A 15,207-nucleotide genomic window follows, 5' to 3' on the forward strand; every position below is an offset into this window, starting at 1 on the left:
AAGCAACTGGTTCAATCCAGGGGGCCGAAGTTTGGGTGATGTGACAGCCCGCCAGCTCCTGGGAACCCTCTCCCCTCTCCAGGTGAAGACCCAGTACCCTTAACACCCTTTTAAAACCTACTTATTCACTATGAAGGTGTGAGTGAGTGATAGCAGCCCGACCCAGAGGAATTTGGTTTAACAGGGACAAATCCTCAAGTCAAAGAATATTCAAGGACAGAGCAGGGGGACTTCAGGGAAGGCAGGAGAAGTGCCTTCATCACCCTTCACCCCACTTCACCCCACTGGAGGGCTAGACTAATTCTGACCCTGAGTCCACTTCCTCTGACTCAGGTTCTGCTCAGCTGGGTCGCTTGGGTGTGGACTGGAAACACAGCAAAGGCAGGGGGACCCCAAACCAGGGGAACCCCAAATTAGAGGGCCAGCCCAGAAGTGACTTCTGGAGAAGGGACATGCACCTTCTCCTTGCCCTGGCAAGTGACATAATCTGTGGTCCTCCGTTTCCCCATCTGTGAAATGGGCATGTCACTAGTATCCACCTTCTGGGGTTATTGTGAAACTTAAACTCACAAAATAAGATACTGTATTTAAACCAATTAGGACACAATTTGGCCCATGTACTAAAGACTCAGTAAAGCTTAATAAGATTAACTCGTTTCCACCCCCATTATTCCAAGAAAACTGCCCTTTCTCAGCAGATCCCTGGTTCTCACCCGCTGGCCCTCTTTTCCACAATAGTAGTTGATATTTCTGTTTGAACTCTCTTCTCTCAGCTCCCTGACTATGGCTGCCCTCCCCCTGGTCCCCTCTTATCTCTCTGACATCCCCCTACTCCTGACCTCTGCCAAACCCCCTCCTGGGGACTCCCAGACCTCTGTTCTCCTCTCCCCTGGGAAGAACACCATGTACCTGTCCCATAGCCACACACTCTGGCTCCGTCACACTTCCCATTTCCACTAGTGGTACCTACCATCGTCTCTCATCCTCCAAACTCCAAACCCTAATAATCTGTACGTTTCTTTCACTCCCACATCCAGGCAGCTGTCAAGGCCTTTTGAGTCTTCCTTCTACCTCCTATCTCGAAGCAGACCTGCTCAAGCCCCTGAGCAAACTCTCCTAGAACTGTCCTCCAAGTGCCCCACCCAACTCACCCCACGCCTCGACCATTCATCAGCAGAGCGCTGGAGTTTAAGAACACTGATCCTAGAGCCAGCCTGCTTGGGTCCAGATTCTGGTGCTACTGGCAGTAAGACCCTGGCTGAATTACTTAACCTCTCTGGGCCTCAGTTTCCTTACTTACGAGATGTGGATAGTATTTGTACCTTTTTCAGAAGAGGTACTAATTGTTGGGAGGATTAAATTAGTTCACATACATCAATTACCTCAGAAGTGCCACAGGAGCCTTTGCTGTTATTATTATGACCCATGTCTCCCACCTTGGCCTGGGAGCAACCTCAGAAGGAGACTTGGGTCTGAGAGCTCACTGTGTCCACAGCACCCAACATGGTGTCTGGTGCCTGGCTGGCCTGGAAGACAGGACTGCTGGATTAAACCCAGTGTGTTCTGTGAGGCTTCAAGAGGTGCCTCGGAAGTAGAGGAAAGCGGCCTTGTTTTCCCAAACAAGGCCCACCCTCTACTGCCCTACGGGGGCCTCCCAAATTCCTGCACCTCCTGAGTGGCTGTTGCGTATGTGGGTGACCCTAGGGCTCAGCAGGGGGCAGGCCTGCTCGCTCACCAGGCCAGTGTGACACACCTGACACCTCCATTAGCACCACTGTCAGTCACATCACAGTTAATCTGTCCCTGGCTTTGGAGTAGGGCCCAAGCTGCCCAGCCATCCTGGAGGGAAACCAGTCCAGGGCTCAGCCTGGGAGGGGGATGGGAGCCCACCTGGGCTTTCCGCAAAGCCTGCACCTTCCCCCGACACCCACACCTCCTCCGATGGCTGAACGGAGAGCCCAGGCCTCTGAGCTGGGCTGCCCTCCTTACTGCCTCTGACAAGGCTGGATACTGAGGCCCTAGGAGGCCTTCCCTGGGATGCGGGTTGTGGGGGGTCAGCTGGACACCCCCGAAAGCTCTAGGCAGTGCAGTCAGAAATCCCAATTCCTTCCACCCCTATGAGACTGGAGCTGCCATGTTCTCCCATCCCCCAACCTTGAATTTCCGCTCCCTTCCTCTCTATCCCAACAATTTTTCCTACATGCCCTGTCCCCAGGAACTGACGCGGCCCCCCCAACCTTCCAACCTGCCCTAAGCCTCCTTTAGACCCTATTGCTTTAACCCCTCCCATTTCCCACCACTCCAGAAGGCCCAGGACCTGGCTAGACACGGAACAGTGGTTTGTTTGGCTGAAATGCCTATTTTTGTTTCCAGTCTCATTTTGCACAACTATTTAGCTATCTAAAATATACGTGTGCACGTCTGAGCTCCCTGAAAGCCCCCTGAAGATGGAAATGCGGGTACATTCCCTTGAATGCCACACAGCTGGAGGTGCAGTGCTGAGCACATCGTAGATGCTCAGTGACCACCTATGGAACAGACCGTGGCTTTTCTGTCCCAGCCGAGAGGCAGGAAAAGAAGCCACTTCATCTCCTGGATCAGCAGCCTAATAAGGAGGGAGACAGGGGTGCCTGGAGGCCATCCGTCTGCTCAGTCCTGTCCCTTCACCCCACCGCACATACCCTGTCAGTAGACACTGTGAACAGAGTGCCAGGGAGCCCATGCCAATGCCATCAGCCAGGAGGCCCTGAGGTATCTGTTCTGACACCCTAGGGCTCCTGTCAGAGTGGCCAGCAGAGGCCCAGCTTCCTCAGGGCTGCCTGGACAGCCCTGCCCGAGAAGCCCCTGCCAGCTCGCCCACCTGCTATAGCAACCACCAGGAAACCAGGCTGGGTTCTTTTGACTTAACACAGACCAATACCGTGTTACAGCTCCCATCCTACATGTCCCCTCTCCCCACTGCACTTGCCACAATTTGTAATTATATGTTTCTTTGTGCGGTTATTGGATTAATGTCTGCCTCCCCCACTAGCATGTAAACTCCAAGAGGTTGGGTGAAGGGTGAAGACTGTGTGTTTTGTTTCCTCCTGACTTCCCAGCACCTAGTGCAGTGCCTGTCACATGGTAGGGCATCAATAAACGTTTGTGGATGAAATGCTGAACGGTATTTTATGCATACCAGAGCCTTAGCATGTAGGTTGTGAGCTTCAAAGCAGCCCTACAAGGTAGGTGGATGTTTAAGTACCCGGTTGACAGATAAGGAAACTGAGGCTCAGACAGGTCAAAGTTTGCCCAGGTTGCGAGTGCTTTTTTCATCACAGAGCCAGGATTGGAAACTAGGTATCTGGTATCTATACTCAACAATCTACAATTGTCATCAAACAATGATGACGTGTATTATGAGTAGGCTTTGTAGCGTCAAAAAATTCCATGAGCTGTTTGCACTGCATCCCTCGCCCCCATTTATGGCAACTCATCTGGCAGTGCATATCCTGGGATCCTGACTCCCCAGAGTCTCTCAGCCAGGAGTTGGGGCTGCTGGGGACCAGGTCACCTCTACGTGCATCTAGAGCCACCATCTGGGCCCCACCTGCCCCTCACTGGGCACAATGAAAAGACCAGCTACTGAGCTCCGGGCAGGGTGCCCAACACCCACCAGGCCTTCTCTGAAATCCTTGATACCTCCCATCCCCCCAACCTGGGAGGGCTTCCACCAATGGGAACGTCAGACAGGGAGGAGAAAAGGCGGGGTGTGGTGAGGGAAAAGCAGGGAGCCAGAGGGATCCCCAGTTCCACCCTGTGCAGGGCCACCAGCACGCAGCTCCAGGAGGCTCTGTTCGCCCTCATCAACGTGACCGTGCCCCCCGCACCTGTGCTTGGGGACAGGGGACATTTTCTCATCTCACCGATCATAGTCCCCGTTGCAGAGGGCTCTCACAGGAATGGAGAAAGTTTGCCAGACTGGGTTTAGGGTGTTCTTCATGACCTCAGTCTTGTGGCAGATGGTGAACCTGGCAAAGAAGAGAGGGAAGTCTGTCAGTCCTGACCCCAAGGGAGGCAGAATTCAGATCACCAGAGGGGCTGGCTTGTTAATCTCTGCAGTTGCCAGACAGTAGAAACAATGGCTTCGTGAGGTGATGAGCTGCCTGTCACTAGCAGCATCCAGGCAGAAGCTAGACAGCCATTGCTTTTTTTTTTTAATCTTTGTATAAACTTCAGTTTATTTTATTTTTTTAAACATTTTTATTGGAGTATAATTGCTTTACAATGGTGTGTTAGTTTCTAACACACCATTGTAAAGTGAATCAGCTATACATATATATATATCCCCATATCTCCTCCCTCTTGCATCTCCCTCCCACCCTCCCTATCCCACCCCTCTAGGTGGTCACAAAGCACTGAGCTGACCTCCCTGTGCTATGCGGCTGCTTCCCACTAGCTATCTAGTTTACATCTGGTGGTATATATATGTCCATGCCACTCTCTCACTTCTTCCCAGCTTACCCTTCCCCCTCCCCGTGTCCTCAAGTCCATTCTCTACATCTGCATCTTTATTCCTAGACAGCCATTTCTTGATAACACTACAGAAAGGATTCCTGCACCAGGTAGGAGTGTCAGGAGATGTGGTTCTGGCCTCTGTTCTCTGTGTGACCTTGAGCAAGGCTGTCCCCCTCTCGGCCTCTATTTCCTCGCCTGTAAACCCAGGGAGTTGGCCACTATTAGACTTTCTTCATCTGAGATCCATGGAAAGATCTGGGGATGGGCTTTAGGGGTCTGTGAACCCTTGAAATCGTCAGTGGAACTGAGTGACTGAGTTTCATGTGCTTGCTGTTCCCCTGTCTGAAGGACTCTCTCCCAAATTTCCATGTTAACGGCTCACCTCCTCACTTCCTTCAGGTTTTGCTCAACTGTTATCTCTTTGACACGAGCATCTGCCCTGAGAACCATTATCTAAAATTTATAGCCCCCTCGTCCCCTGACTCTGAGATCTCCTAGTCCCTTTCCATACTGCTTTTTCCATCCCATCTGTCACCATTTGACATTTGACATGGTCTATCTTTCTCCTTATTCCTTTCATAGTCTGTCACTAAAATGTAAGCTCCATAAGGGCAAGGGTTTGTCTTCCTTGTTCACTGGTATATCTCTAGTGCCCAGAATAGCACCTGGCACTTAGTAAGGTGTTCATGTAATATTTTTTTCAGAATGAACTAATGACTAAATGTATTTCTCAGAGGAGAGTTTCCATAGCTCTCACAGGCATATCAAGCCAGTGAAATTAAAGACCCTGGCTTAGATGATCTCTAAGACCCTTTCAGCTCTTGTAGTCTGAATCCATGAGCTTGCTTTGCAAACTAAAAGTGCAGAATTGGCTTAATCCCAGCTGGGCCCCAATACAACGCCCCTGCCCACTCCCCATGCCGTGCCTGACTGGCCCGCCCTGGAAGCCTGCCCTGCCACGTGGAGGGGCAGCCGGAAGCCAGAGTGGAGCTCAGGGCAGGGGCTGTCCCCATGAGATTTCCCAGCATCTACCCCAGCTACCTCCTGGCTTGGAAAGATCACCCAGGAAGGTGCCTGGGCCCCGCCCATACCCACACAGCCTGTGCCATTTCTTCTCTGGCAATTTTCAAGTCAAAATGTCATTCCTGTCACCGTGGCTCAGCGTTTCTCTTCTGTGCTCCTTCTCGCCCACCCACTGGAGTGTGAGGTACATGTGGGAGACCTCCCCACACACTCCAGAGCCGGTGATGGGGACAGGAATGGGGACGGGGAAAGGAGGGGCCACAGCTGCCCATGGCTGGGGCAGTAGGTCGGGCAGGAAGAGGAGCCTGGACTGGGGGAGGGGGTAGGAGGGAGAATCAGGAGCAGGTACTGGTGGTGAAGGGAGGGAGGTTCGCACCCTGCAGGAGCCCTAACCTCCCACCTGGAACAGTCGCACAGACCTGCTGTGGACCCTCCCCGTCTCCCCACCTCTTTAGAACCACTGCCTTCTCTAGCTCCTCTCGCTTGGCAGCCAAACTGCCTGACCAAGTCTTCTAAGCTATTAGCCTCATTTCCTCCCTAGGTCTTTCTTCCTGAGCCCTGTGTGGTCTGTTTTCTGCTTCAGACTCTTGCCTGAAACCACTTTCTTTAAAGTCCCCCAAGCCCCCCACCCCTTTGCCTTCACTAAATCCACAGGCCCCTCGATCCCCTGATGTACTTGCCGTGGGGGACGAGGCCCTAGTGTGGAAATTGTCCCTGCAGGCATCTCCCAGCTCAACACAATTCATTTCAACACACACTCGGGATGTGGCCGTGGGGTGAGGGTGTGAACCAACGGGGTCAGACAGATGTGGGCTCCGGTCCCAGGACCACTACCTCCAGCTGTGCAGCCCTGGGCAAGTGACTGAGCTTCCCAAAGAACCATAACTAATGCTGCCAGACCCTGTTCTAATAACCCGAATTAACTCATTTTAATCCTCATGGCTTCCCTGGGAGGGAGGTGTTATGATTCTCCCCATCACACACACCAAGAAACTGAACTGCAGAGGGTAGGGCCCCGCTGTCCAGAATGGTAGCCACCAGCCTCACGTGGCTATTTACATTTAAATTAACTAAAATGAAATGAAATAAAAAATTCAGTCCCTCTGTCGCACTAGCCCCTTTCAAGGGCTCAGCAGCTATACGTGGCTGATGGTGACCATAAGGGATAGTGAGATACAGAACATCTCCACCATCACATAAAGTTCCATTCGGTTAGACACTTGCCTAAAATTATAGAGTTAATGATTGGCAGCGACTGGCCGAGCCCGGCTCTCCATCACCACATTCTTGCTCCTAGACCAGTGATTCTGACTGAAGAAGACAAGGTATGTGCAGTGCCAGGAGCACGGGTGCTCTGTGGATGCTTCCTGTCCTTTTCCCTCCTGGCGTGGCAGGCGTGACATTTCACTCCCTGTGGTCCTTCTGGATCGGTTTCTCCAGCTGCCCTTGGTGTCCCCTCACCGCAGACAGATCCAGCCCATGCTTCAAGTGAAACTCGCCCCCAAATAAACCCCCATCGCCTGTCCCATCTGACCAGCTCCTTTGCCATTTTCAACAGTCTGGGTTCCCTGCAGCTCTTCTGCCAGGGAGGGGGTGGTGACGGCGGTCCCCACCCAAGTTCCGCAGAGCCAGGTCTTGCCCTGCCCTTTTGCCCATGTCCTCCCCTCCCTGCCTCCTCCCCTGCATTTCCACAGCTCGCCTGGCGAGGCACCTCCCACCTGTTCACCGCATCAGTCACGAGTCTCTCCCTCTCCCCCGCCCCCTCCCCACCCAACCTACACACCGCTCTGCTAGAATAATCATTGGCAAACACTCTGCAACATATCCATCTCCTGTTCCACAACCCAAATCCCTCCCTCCTGCCGGCCAGTCAGCCCTCGCCGCTGAGACAAGCCCTGGGGCGGCCCCTGCCCTCCTTTCTGGAGGGGACTTGCATGGACATTTCCATGGGTGCCCAGAACATCACTCAGACCTTTTCCTCCCTCCCTCAAGTCAAGTCAAAGTCAACAAGAATTATTTAAAGAAATCCTGCTAAGAGTCCTACGGTGAGACAAAGAATCCTTTTGTTATGCAAATGATCATACCTAATTTCCCTTGTTTTGTACCTTCGTTTAAAAATCAGTTTTCAAAAAAAAAAAAAATCAGTTTTCCCTTCGACTGAAACATACCTCCTCCCTGCCGCTGCCCTGCCCCCCAACACACACACACACACGCACACACACACACACACACACACTCACACACACACACACACACACACAGACTCAGCCTGAGGTGTGAAGCAGCAGAGCCCATGGCAAACATACCCTGGAATTGATCCACAGAGAAAAGAACTGTATTCTTCAGTTAAACCCTGCCTCTTCCCAGTTTTGCTTTGTTTTCCCCTTGTAACTGTTCCTAAATACCCAAAGTGGTTGAGTGTCTGTCCCCGAGACTTTCATGGGTCACTGGAAACAAACCTGTCAGTGCACACACACACGCACACACACACACACACACACTCACACACACACACACACACACCTAGAATTTCAGATTCTAGGGGACTTAGCGAGGCCTCCCTCCCCTCTGTTCAGGGCACATTTGCTTTGCACACACTGTTTCTCTAGCCTGTTATTCTTCCCTGCTCCTCCCCCACCCCCAAACCCCAAACCCTGTGGACCCATTTTTTCCCTCTCCTTCAAAACCTTCCTAGTTCCCTTCTCCATCAGCGTTTCTCTAATTAACCTCCCTGGCCCCATCGCTTCCTCATTCTGCAGAATCCCAGCTAAGCAGCCGCAGCCTTCCAGAGCTGTGGTGCTTAGAGACCATGGAGACCACCTAATCTAACCAGATCATTTTACTGATGAGAAAACAGGCCCAGAGAGGGGGCATACTTGTCTAGGGTCACAGAGCGGGTTGGAAAAGAGGACTTAGGTCCCAAGACCCTCAACCTAGAATCTGTCCCTCTGTGTACATCACTGACCTCCTACATTGCCCAACGAGTTGTGTGTCGTTCCATCATATTGTGGGTGGCTTCCAGATTAGGCAGAGGAGAGAAGGAAATGGGGGCTTCAAAGATGGGAGGGATTTTGAAGGAAGCCTGGGACCAAGGGGGGAAAGGGGTCCAGATTTGCCATGCTGAGTAGGAAGTAGTGGGGGGAATATGTGTAGTGGGGTGTTAGGAAGGCTGTGGGTGAGCGAGGACAAGGCTTAGAGATGTGGACTGATGCATGTGGAAGAAGGAACAGACTATCAGAGGGGCCCCTCATTCCTGCCCTAGCCGTGATTTTGCCCGCTCCCTCCATCTCTGACATGCCCAGCACCAGCCATTTAGTAATGACCCTCAGAATGGCACTGTGGGCTTGCAGTCTGCCCCTAATCCCCCACCAGCCCCATCTGTGCGGCCAGGTTACTACCTTGGAGCCCCTGACTTCCACCCAGAGCCCCTGCCCTCTCTAGAGCAGGGGCCTCAGGGCAGCAGCAGGAGGATATGGCCCAAGCCACCCCGCCCGGCAAGTCACCACGGTCCATCCCTCCCCACCAAGCCCACGCCCCCAGAAGTGGGGGTGAAGCGTTGCCGGAGAACTCACGTTCCATCCTCGTTGCTTCTGTAGAACACCAAGAAGGGGTCAGACTTCCCAAAGAAATCCTTCTTGTCCAGCTTGTTGGCACAGAACTGCATTGTGGCGACATCCTGGTGGGAAGGAGGGAGAAGACGGGTGTGAGGCACAGAAGGCTGGAGGGGGGCCCCGTCCCTATGGGGACACAGGCCCAGGGCCTGGGGATTCCGGGCCCCAAGCCAGTTAGAAAGGACAGCAGCTCACACTGCCCCACACCACGTGCCAGGCCCTGAGCTAACACTTCGGAGGGTCTCATTTCATCTTCAAACAACCCCACCCGGCAGGTCTGGTGGAGCAGCCGGGCAGTGCAGCAGGTGGATTCTGGAGCCGGCTGCCCCAGTTTGAATCCTGGCTCTACCACTTGTAGCTGTGTGACCAGGCAAGGGAGGTAACCTCTCAGAGCCTCAGTTTCCCCTCTGTAACATGGGGCTGATTGCAGTACACACTTCAAAGGGCTGTGGTGAGGGCTGAATGAGATCAAGTGTGCGAAGTCTGGAGCAGAGTGCAGGCACGTCACCCACTCAGTCAAGGTTCATGCACGAGGTATCATCGCTATTGTACTGAGTGGCTGAGAGAGAGGTGCAATGACTAACTCAAGCCACTCTGAGCTTGGTCACCTAACCCCAAGCCCTCGCTGGCCACATCGCCTCATTCCCTTACATGACTGTATGGTTCCTAGAGGACATTCAAGTTTAAGTATCACTTTCACATGCACTGACTCACAAGAGGCTCATCTAACTCTGAGGTAGCTATAGCTGGACCATGCCCCCCCGTCCCCATTTTACAGCTGAGGAGCCTAAAGCTCAGAGCAGGGATCAACCCCTACAAGTTTATCAAACAGAGCCCTGGGTTTCGGACTCCCCTGACTAGTTCATGGCTTTGGCTGACCCAGACCCAACACTCAACACAAGAGCATAAGGAAGGTACCAGGCCTAGTGAGAATCGGTTGACCTCTCCTCTCACACGGCTCCTAGCCCCTCAGCTCGCTGCAGCCAGCAGGGCACTGGGCAGAGATGCCCCTGTGTCCTCCTCTTTGCCCATCCCCGTGTGGTCTCTTCAACCTGAAAGCTCTGCATCCCAACAAATCAGCTGCCAACTGGCCAGAGTTCAAGGCTCTGTCAATAGTCCCTGGGGCCTGGCCTGCCCTCAAGGGCCAGGCCTGTCAGGAAGCAAGCCACCCAGCTCTCTCACGCTGCCCGCTTCCTCTCAGTGGTGAAGAGGGTCTCTGGAGATCAGTGTCCTACAACCCAGTGAGGACCAAAATGGTGGCAGAGATGAAGATGCAACCTCTCACAGCTTGAAGGACATGGTCAAAGGTTGGGGCAGTGGGTACGATATAATGGTTAAGAATATGGCCTCTGGAGCCAGGCTGCCTGCTTCCGTTCCATCCCCTTACTAGCTGTGTGACCTAGGGCAAGTTACTCACCCTCTCTGTGCTCAGTTTCCTCACCTGTAAAATGGGGGTACAGGCAAGGCCTACCTCATAGGCTTGTGAGGATGAAATGAGTTAATTGAGTACGGCGCTGAGAACAGCATATTGCACACACTAAGTACTGTGTGTGTACAAGTTATGATAATTTGGATATTTCTCCCCTCCCCCCGCCCACTGTGTGTGGTCTCTGTCCCTGCCCCACTCCCACCTCTACCACCTCATATGCCTTCCCTCAAGGACATCTGACAACAGCAAACAGAGCATCCCTCCATTCACTTGCTCAATCATTCATTCAACAAACATGTATTAGATACCATCTGTGTGGGCCTGTCACTGAACTCAGTGCTTTACAGCACTCAGAATAATCCTTTGTTGCTTTTTACAAATGAGGACGCTGGGGGTTGGAGAAGCTGGGTAACCTGCCCAAGATCATCAGCTGGCAACTGGTGGAGCAGAAATTCAACATGTATGAACTCAACATGATTTCAAAGTCATGCCTCTTCCAGCACAGAGCACACTATAGTTCACGAGGCCCGCTTCCCTGTATCTTTAGAGTCGCTGATTTCTTCTGACTCGGGTCAGGGCTGGACTCGGGTTAGCCTGGGCTGAGAGGGTCTCCTGAAGGGAGGTCCTGAGGGGCAGTGCTGGGGCACAGTGGCCAGCACACGGAGGCGCCCAGGTAATGATGGCTTTTATCATATCCCTCAGCATCGCCCACCTGAGAGGGACAAGGAGGCCGGATTGGGGGCTTCCAAGGCCTAGAAGCCCCAGGAATCTGAGAGCCTCCTGAGAAATCTAGGACTTCACACCTGGAATAGAGAATGGCTGACTTATCGAGCACTTACCCGATGCCAGGTGCTGTGTTAACCCTTCTCTTTACATACATTATTTCACTGAATCTTCATTATAACAGTATGAAGTAACTCCTCTAGTCGCCCCAGTTTACAGATGAGGAAACTGAGGCTTTTAGAGGTCGTCCAAGATCACACAGTGGTGGTAACAAAGGCAGTTAGACTTCAGGGCTTTCCCTCACACCCTCCCAGAAAGATCTCTAGCCTTCTAAGTCCATCCTCAGCAGTCACTATCTTTCCCCGGGAGAAAGTTCCAATCCCATCCCATGCTGGATGGAGGGAGCACTTTAAATGCCTCCCTGGGGAGTTCCATCCCAAGGCCTAGAAAGAGGAGGAAGCCTAGGACCTGGTAGGTTCCTCCCGGCACTGGCTATATAATTTGTGGGACCCAGTAAAAAGGGAAAATGTGAGGTCCTTTGTCCAAAGATTATTAAGAGATTTCAAGACTGTAACAGCAGAGCATTAAACCAAGAGCAGGTCCTGTGTGACTGAACAGATCACATGCCCATAAAGTGGGCCCTGGCTCCTCCCCATGGATGGAACCATCAGCGGCATCAGAAAACAGACCAGACTTTGCTGAGTAGGAGCCCCAGCAAGGAATGCAAAGCTCTGAGTTCTAGTTTGTCCCAGCAGTCCTTCAAGCCCTCTGAGCCTGTTTCCTCATCTATAAAGTGATGCACTGGACAGGATGATCACCACTGTCCTTTTCAGCTGGGCGGTTTAGGTTTTGGTGCTGATGCCACAGGGAGCATACTGGGAAAGGGGCGGCATCTGGGGAAGGCTGGCGCTCAGGGGACAGTCTGGGAATCCAGGATCCCTCCAGCCTCCCCAGGCATAGCTTGGTGGTTATCACAGTGACCTCTCCCACATCTGGAGGTCACCTGTGTGACACCTTCACCTGAATGAACACAGGCAAGCCACACACGACACCTATACTGGTTGACTACGAAATACACACATATATTTGAAACAACCAAAACAGATGCCACAAAATCCAGAGGCAAATCTCTTATTTTTCCTTCCTAGGAGAACCTCTGCGGGCCCTGCAAGATCAGGGAGGGGAGTAGGAATATCAGAAAAATATTAATGCAGAACTTAATAGACCCTAACTTCCAGGACTATTTAGTGCTCCACTGGGAGGGCCATGGTCCCAGCACAGCACCTGACAGAGAGAACAGTACAAAGGAGCCACAGACACCTGGCTGGAACCCCAGCTCTGCCATCTACTAGCTGAGCAGCCTGGGGCAAGCAATTTAACCTAAGTCTTGGTATTCTCCTCTGGAAAAATGGAGTAATAATGCCCCCTGTGAGACTGTTGGGAAGACCAAGGGAGATGATATATGTTAAGTACCAGTCCACAGTGCCCAGCATAGAACAGCTAAAAGAATAGAAGCCAACACTCGCCGAGTGCCATCTACTCCCGGGCTGACCCATATGGAATTGCCAATGTTCAACTTGTGTTTATGTACGATAACTACAATCGTTATTCCCATTTTAAAGCTGAGGAGGCTGAGGCACAGAGAAGTTAATACCCTTTCCTGAAGCTACAAAGCTTAGTAAGAGGAGAAGCTTGGACTGAAACAAGACAGTCTGGCTCCAAAGATTAATAATTGAGATTCCAAATGATGACCCCGAATCATCAAGATAAGTTTAATTATGTTCTGTAGCCTCAGTTTGAAAAGTCAGAGAAGTGTGAAATCCATTTTAGAAAAGTCTCCTCTATGCAAGCTAGTTAAAAAAAAAAGACTGACTCTGAAACTCATCTAACTGGAAACATCCACCAGTGAGCCACATCTCATTCCCCCACCCCACCCCCAAGGCAAATATGTGTGAGGCATTGCTGGGAGCTTATTTTGTTCTTCAACCTGATCTGCCTTCCCTAACGCCACCCAGACCCAGAAACATTCGCCAAAAGCCCATTATGATAAACTGTATGGGGTCACTGTCAAATCCATGGGCATAAGACAGAACTTCAGAGAGCTTTCTAGGCTATAACCAAGGCAAGCTTCCTCCCTAATGGGTGTGTGGCCCATGGGGAGCCCATGAGACAAGGAGCATGGAGCTGCCTGGGGACTTGCTTTTGAAGGTGCCTCTGGGTTATGTCAATAGTCCTATTTACTATGCTTCAATTGTTCCCCTTAAATAGGGTTAATGAATGAATCCACCCTTGATATACATGTGACCCCAGGAAGAGGCTAGGGAAGCAGCAATAAAATGCACTGGGCCAGCAGGATTAGGGAGCAGCAAATTCTGGCTGAGGGTCAGAGGTCCTGCTGTTTGACGTTCTCAGCCTGAGAGTGGGGCTCTCTGAACACATGATATGCCTTTCCCAAACCAGAAGCATCTCTGGAATCAACTGCAGAGATAATACAGCTCCCACAATATATAATTTTCTGCAATTTCTGCCTTTTCACCCTATCTTTTGAAAAAACATATTAAGTTCTTCTAAAACAGCAGGATTGCCTCAATTTGCATCTTTCCGCATGTTAATCAGGCTGCTTGGGAGACCACAGCAAACAGCCTTTCTCTCTGGGATGGTGGCCTGGCCCACTCTAGCATGTTAGGCCTCCCTGACCCAGGAGGTCAGCAAGTGGGCTGAAGGCTGGGAGAGGGTAGCAACACTCCGGGGTGGGGGGTGGAGAATGGAAGGCTGCTCTGGCTTGGGTCTTGCTGGCAGCCCCCAGGATCAGAGCAAGGAAAAGGCAAGTGCAAACTTTAAGGGACTCCAAATATCTCAATAATCAAAGATTTTAATGAGATATTTTTTTAAAAGATTATTTTGATGTGGACCATTTTTAAAGTCTTTATTGAATTTGTTACAATATTGCTTCTGTTTTATGTTTTGGTTTTTTGGCTGCGAGCCATGTGGGATCTTAGCTCCCCTACCAGGGATTGAACTCGCACCCCCTTCATTGGAAGGCAAAGTCTTTAACACTGGACTGCCAGGGAAGTCCCTAATGCGATATTTTTAAAAATCAAAATCAATGCAAAAATCCATGACACACAAAATATCAAAAATCTGAATAAAGCCATTTTACAGATGAAGAAACTGAGGCACAGAGAGGTCAAGTAACCTGCCCAGGGTCACAAAGCTCGTAAGCAATGGCATTTGGTCTGGATCCAGAGCCCAAGTTCTTAACCACTTTGCCCTACTGCTCACACGTTGTACCCTAAGAAGCACTTTTAAATAGATGGTAGAACCATGGTGACATTTACTGTCTTCTCTTTAATATTTGCTGCATTTTCCAAATTTCCTGGAATTAGTACATTGTCTTTTTTAGTCTGAAAAAAGAAGACATTGATTAAAAAGAAAAAACCTATATGGGAAAAGGATCCGAAAAAGAATGGATATATGTATATGTATTACTGAATCACTGTCGTACACCTGAAACTAACACAATATTGTACATCAACTATACCCCAATATAAAATAAAAATTAAATTAAAAAATAATAAAAAGAATCATTAGCCACAACTCTGAAATTTAGCATTCCAGTAGGGAGAAACACAACTCAGAGCTGGGGGTGATTCTGTGACCAGTGACCTTCAGAAGGGCTTTTGCATTCACAGAGGGGCCCAGAGCCCCAGGCTGCCTGGGGTGTAGGCATTCAGGGATAGAAGCAAAGACTCTATAGGCTAGAGTTTATTCTAATGCAGATGGTGAGTATTAAAGTTGGTCTAGGAGACTAGGCCTGTCGCTACACATTGACGGGAATAACCACCTTGAGGTCAAGCTGGTTTTTCTCTCCTGTCTTCATGACTGACTTCTCAAGCAATCCAATCAGTTGCATAACTGTTGATT

The 15,207-nt window shown here is 50.9% G+C and overlaps 1 protein-coding gene across 2 annotated transcripts in view; it reads right to left on the bottom strand.

Moving 5' to 3' along the window:
- Positions 1-3,901: 3,901 nt before the first annotated feature.
- Positions 3,902-15,207, bottom strand: part of CPNE5 (copine 5) — a 63,750-nt gene continuing 52,444 nt past the window's right edge. For both annotated transcript variants that reach the window (XM_028479760.1, XM_028479759.1), the window contains 2 exons: positions 9,093-9,196; positions 3,902-4,010 (listed from right to left, as the gene is read on the bottom strand). In XM_028479760.1, the coding sequence (XP_028335561.1) occupies positions 3,902-4,010; positions 9,093-9,196 (213 nt within the window). The remainder of the gene's footprint in view (positions 4,011-9,092; positions 9,197-15,207) is intronic.

Source organism: Physeter macrocephalus, chromosome 18 (genome assembly GCF_002837175.3).
Source record: "Physeter macrocephalus isolate SW-GA chromosome 18, ASM283717v5, whole genome shotgun sequence".
Classification (NCBI taxonomy): Eukaryota; Metazoa; Chordata; class Mammalia; order Artiodactyla; family Physeteridae; genus Physeter; species Physeter macrocephalus.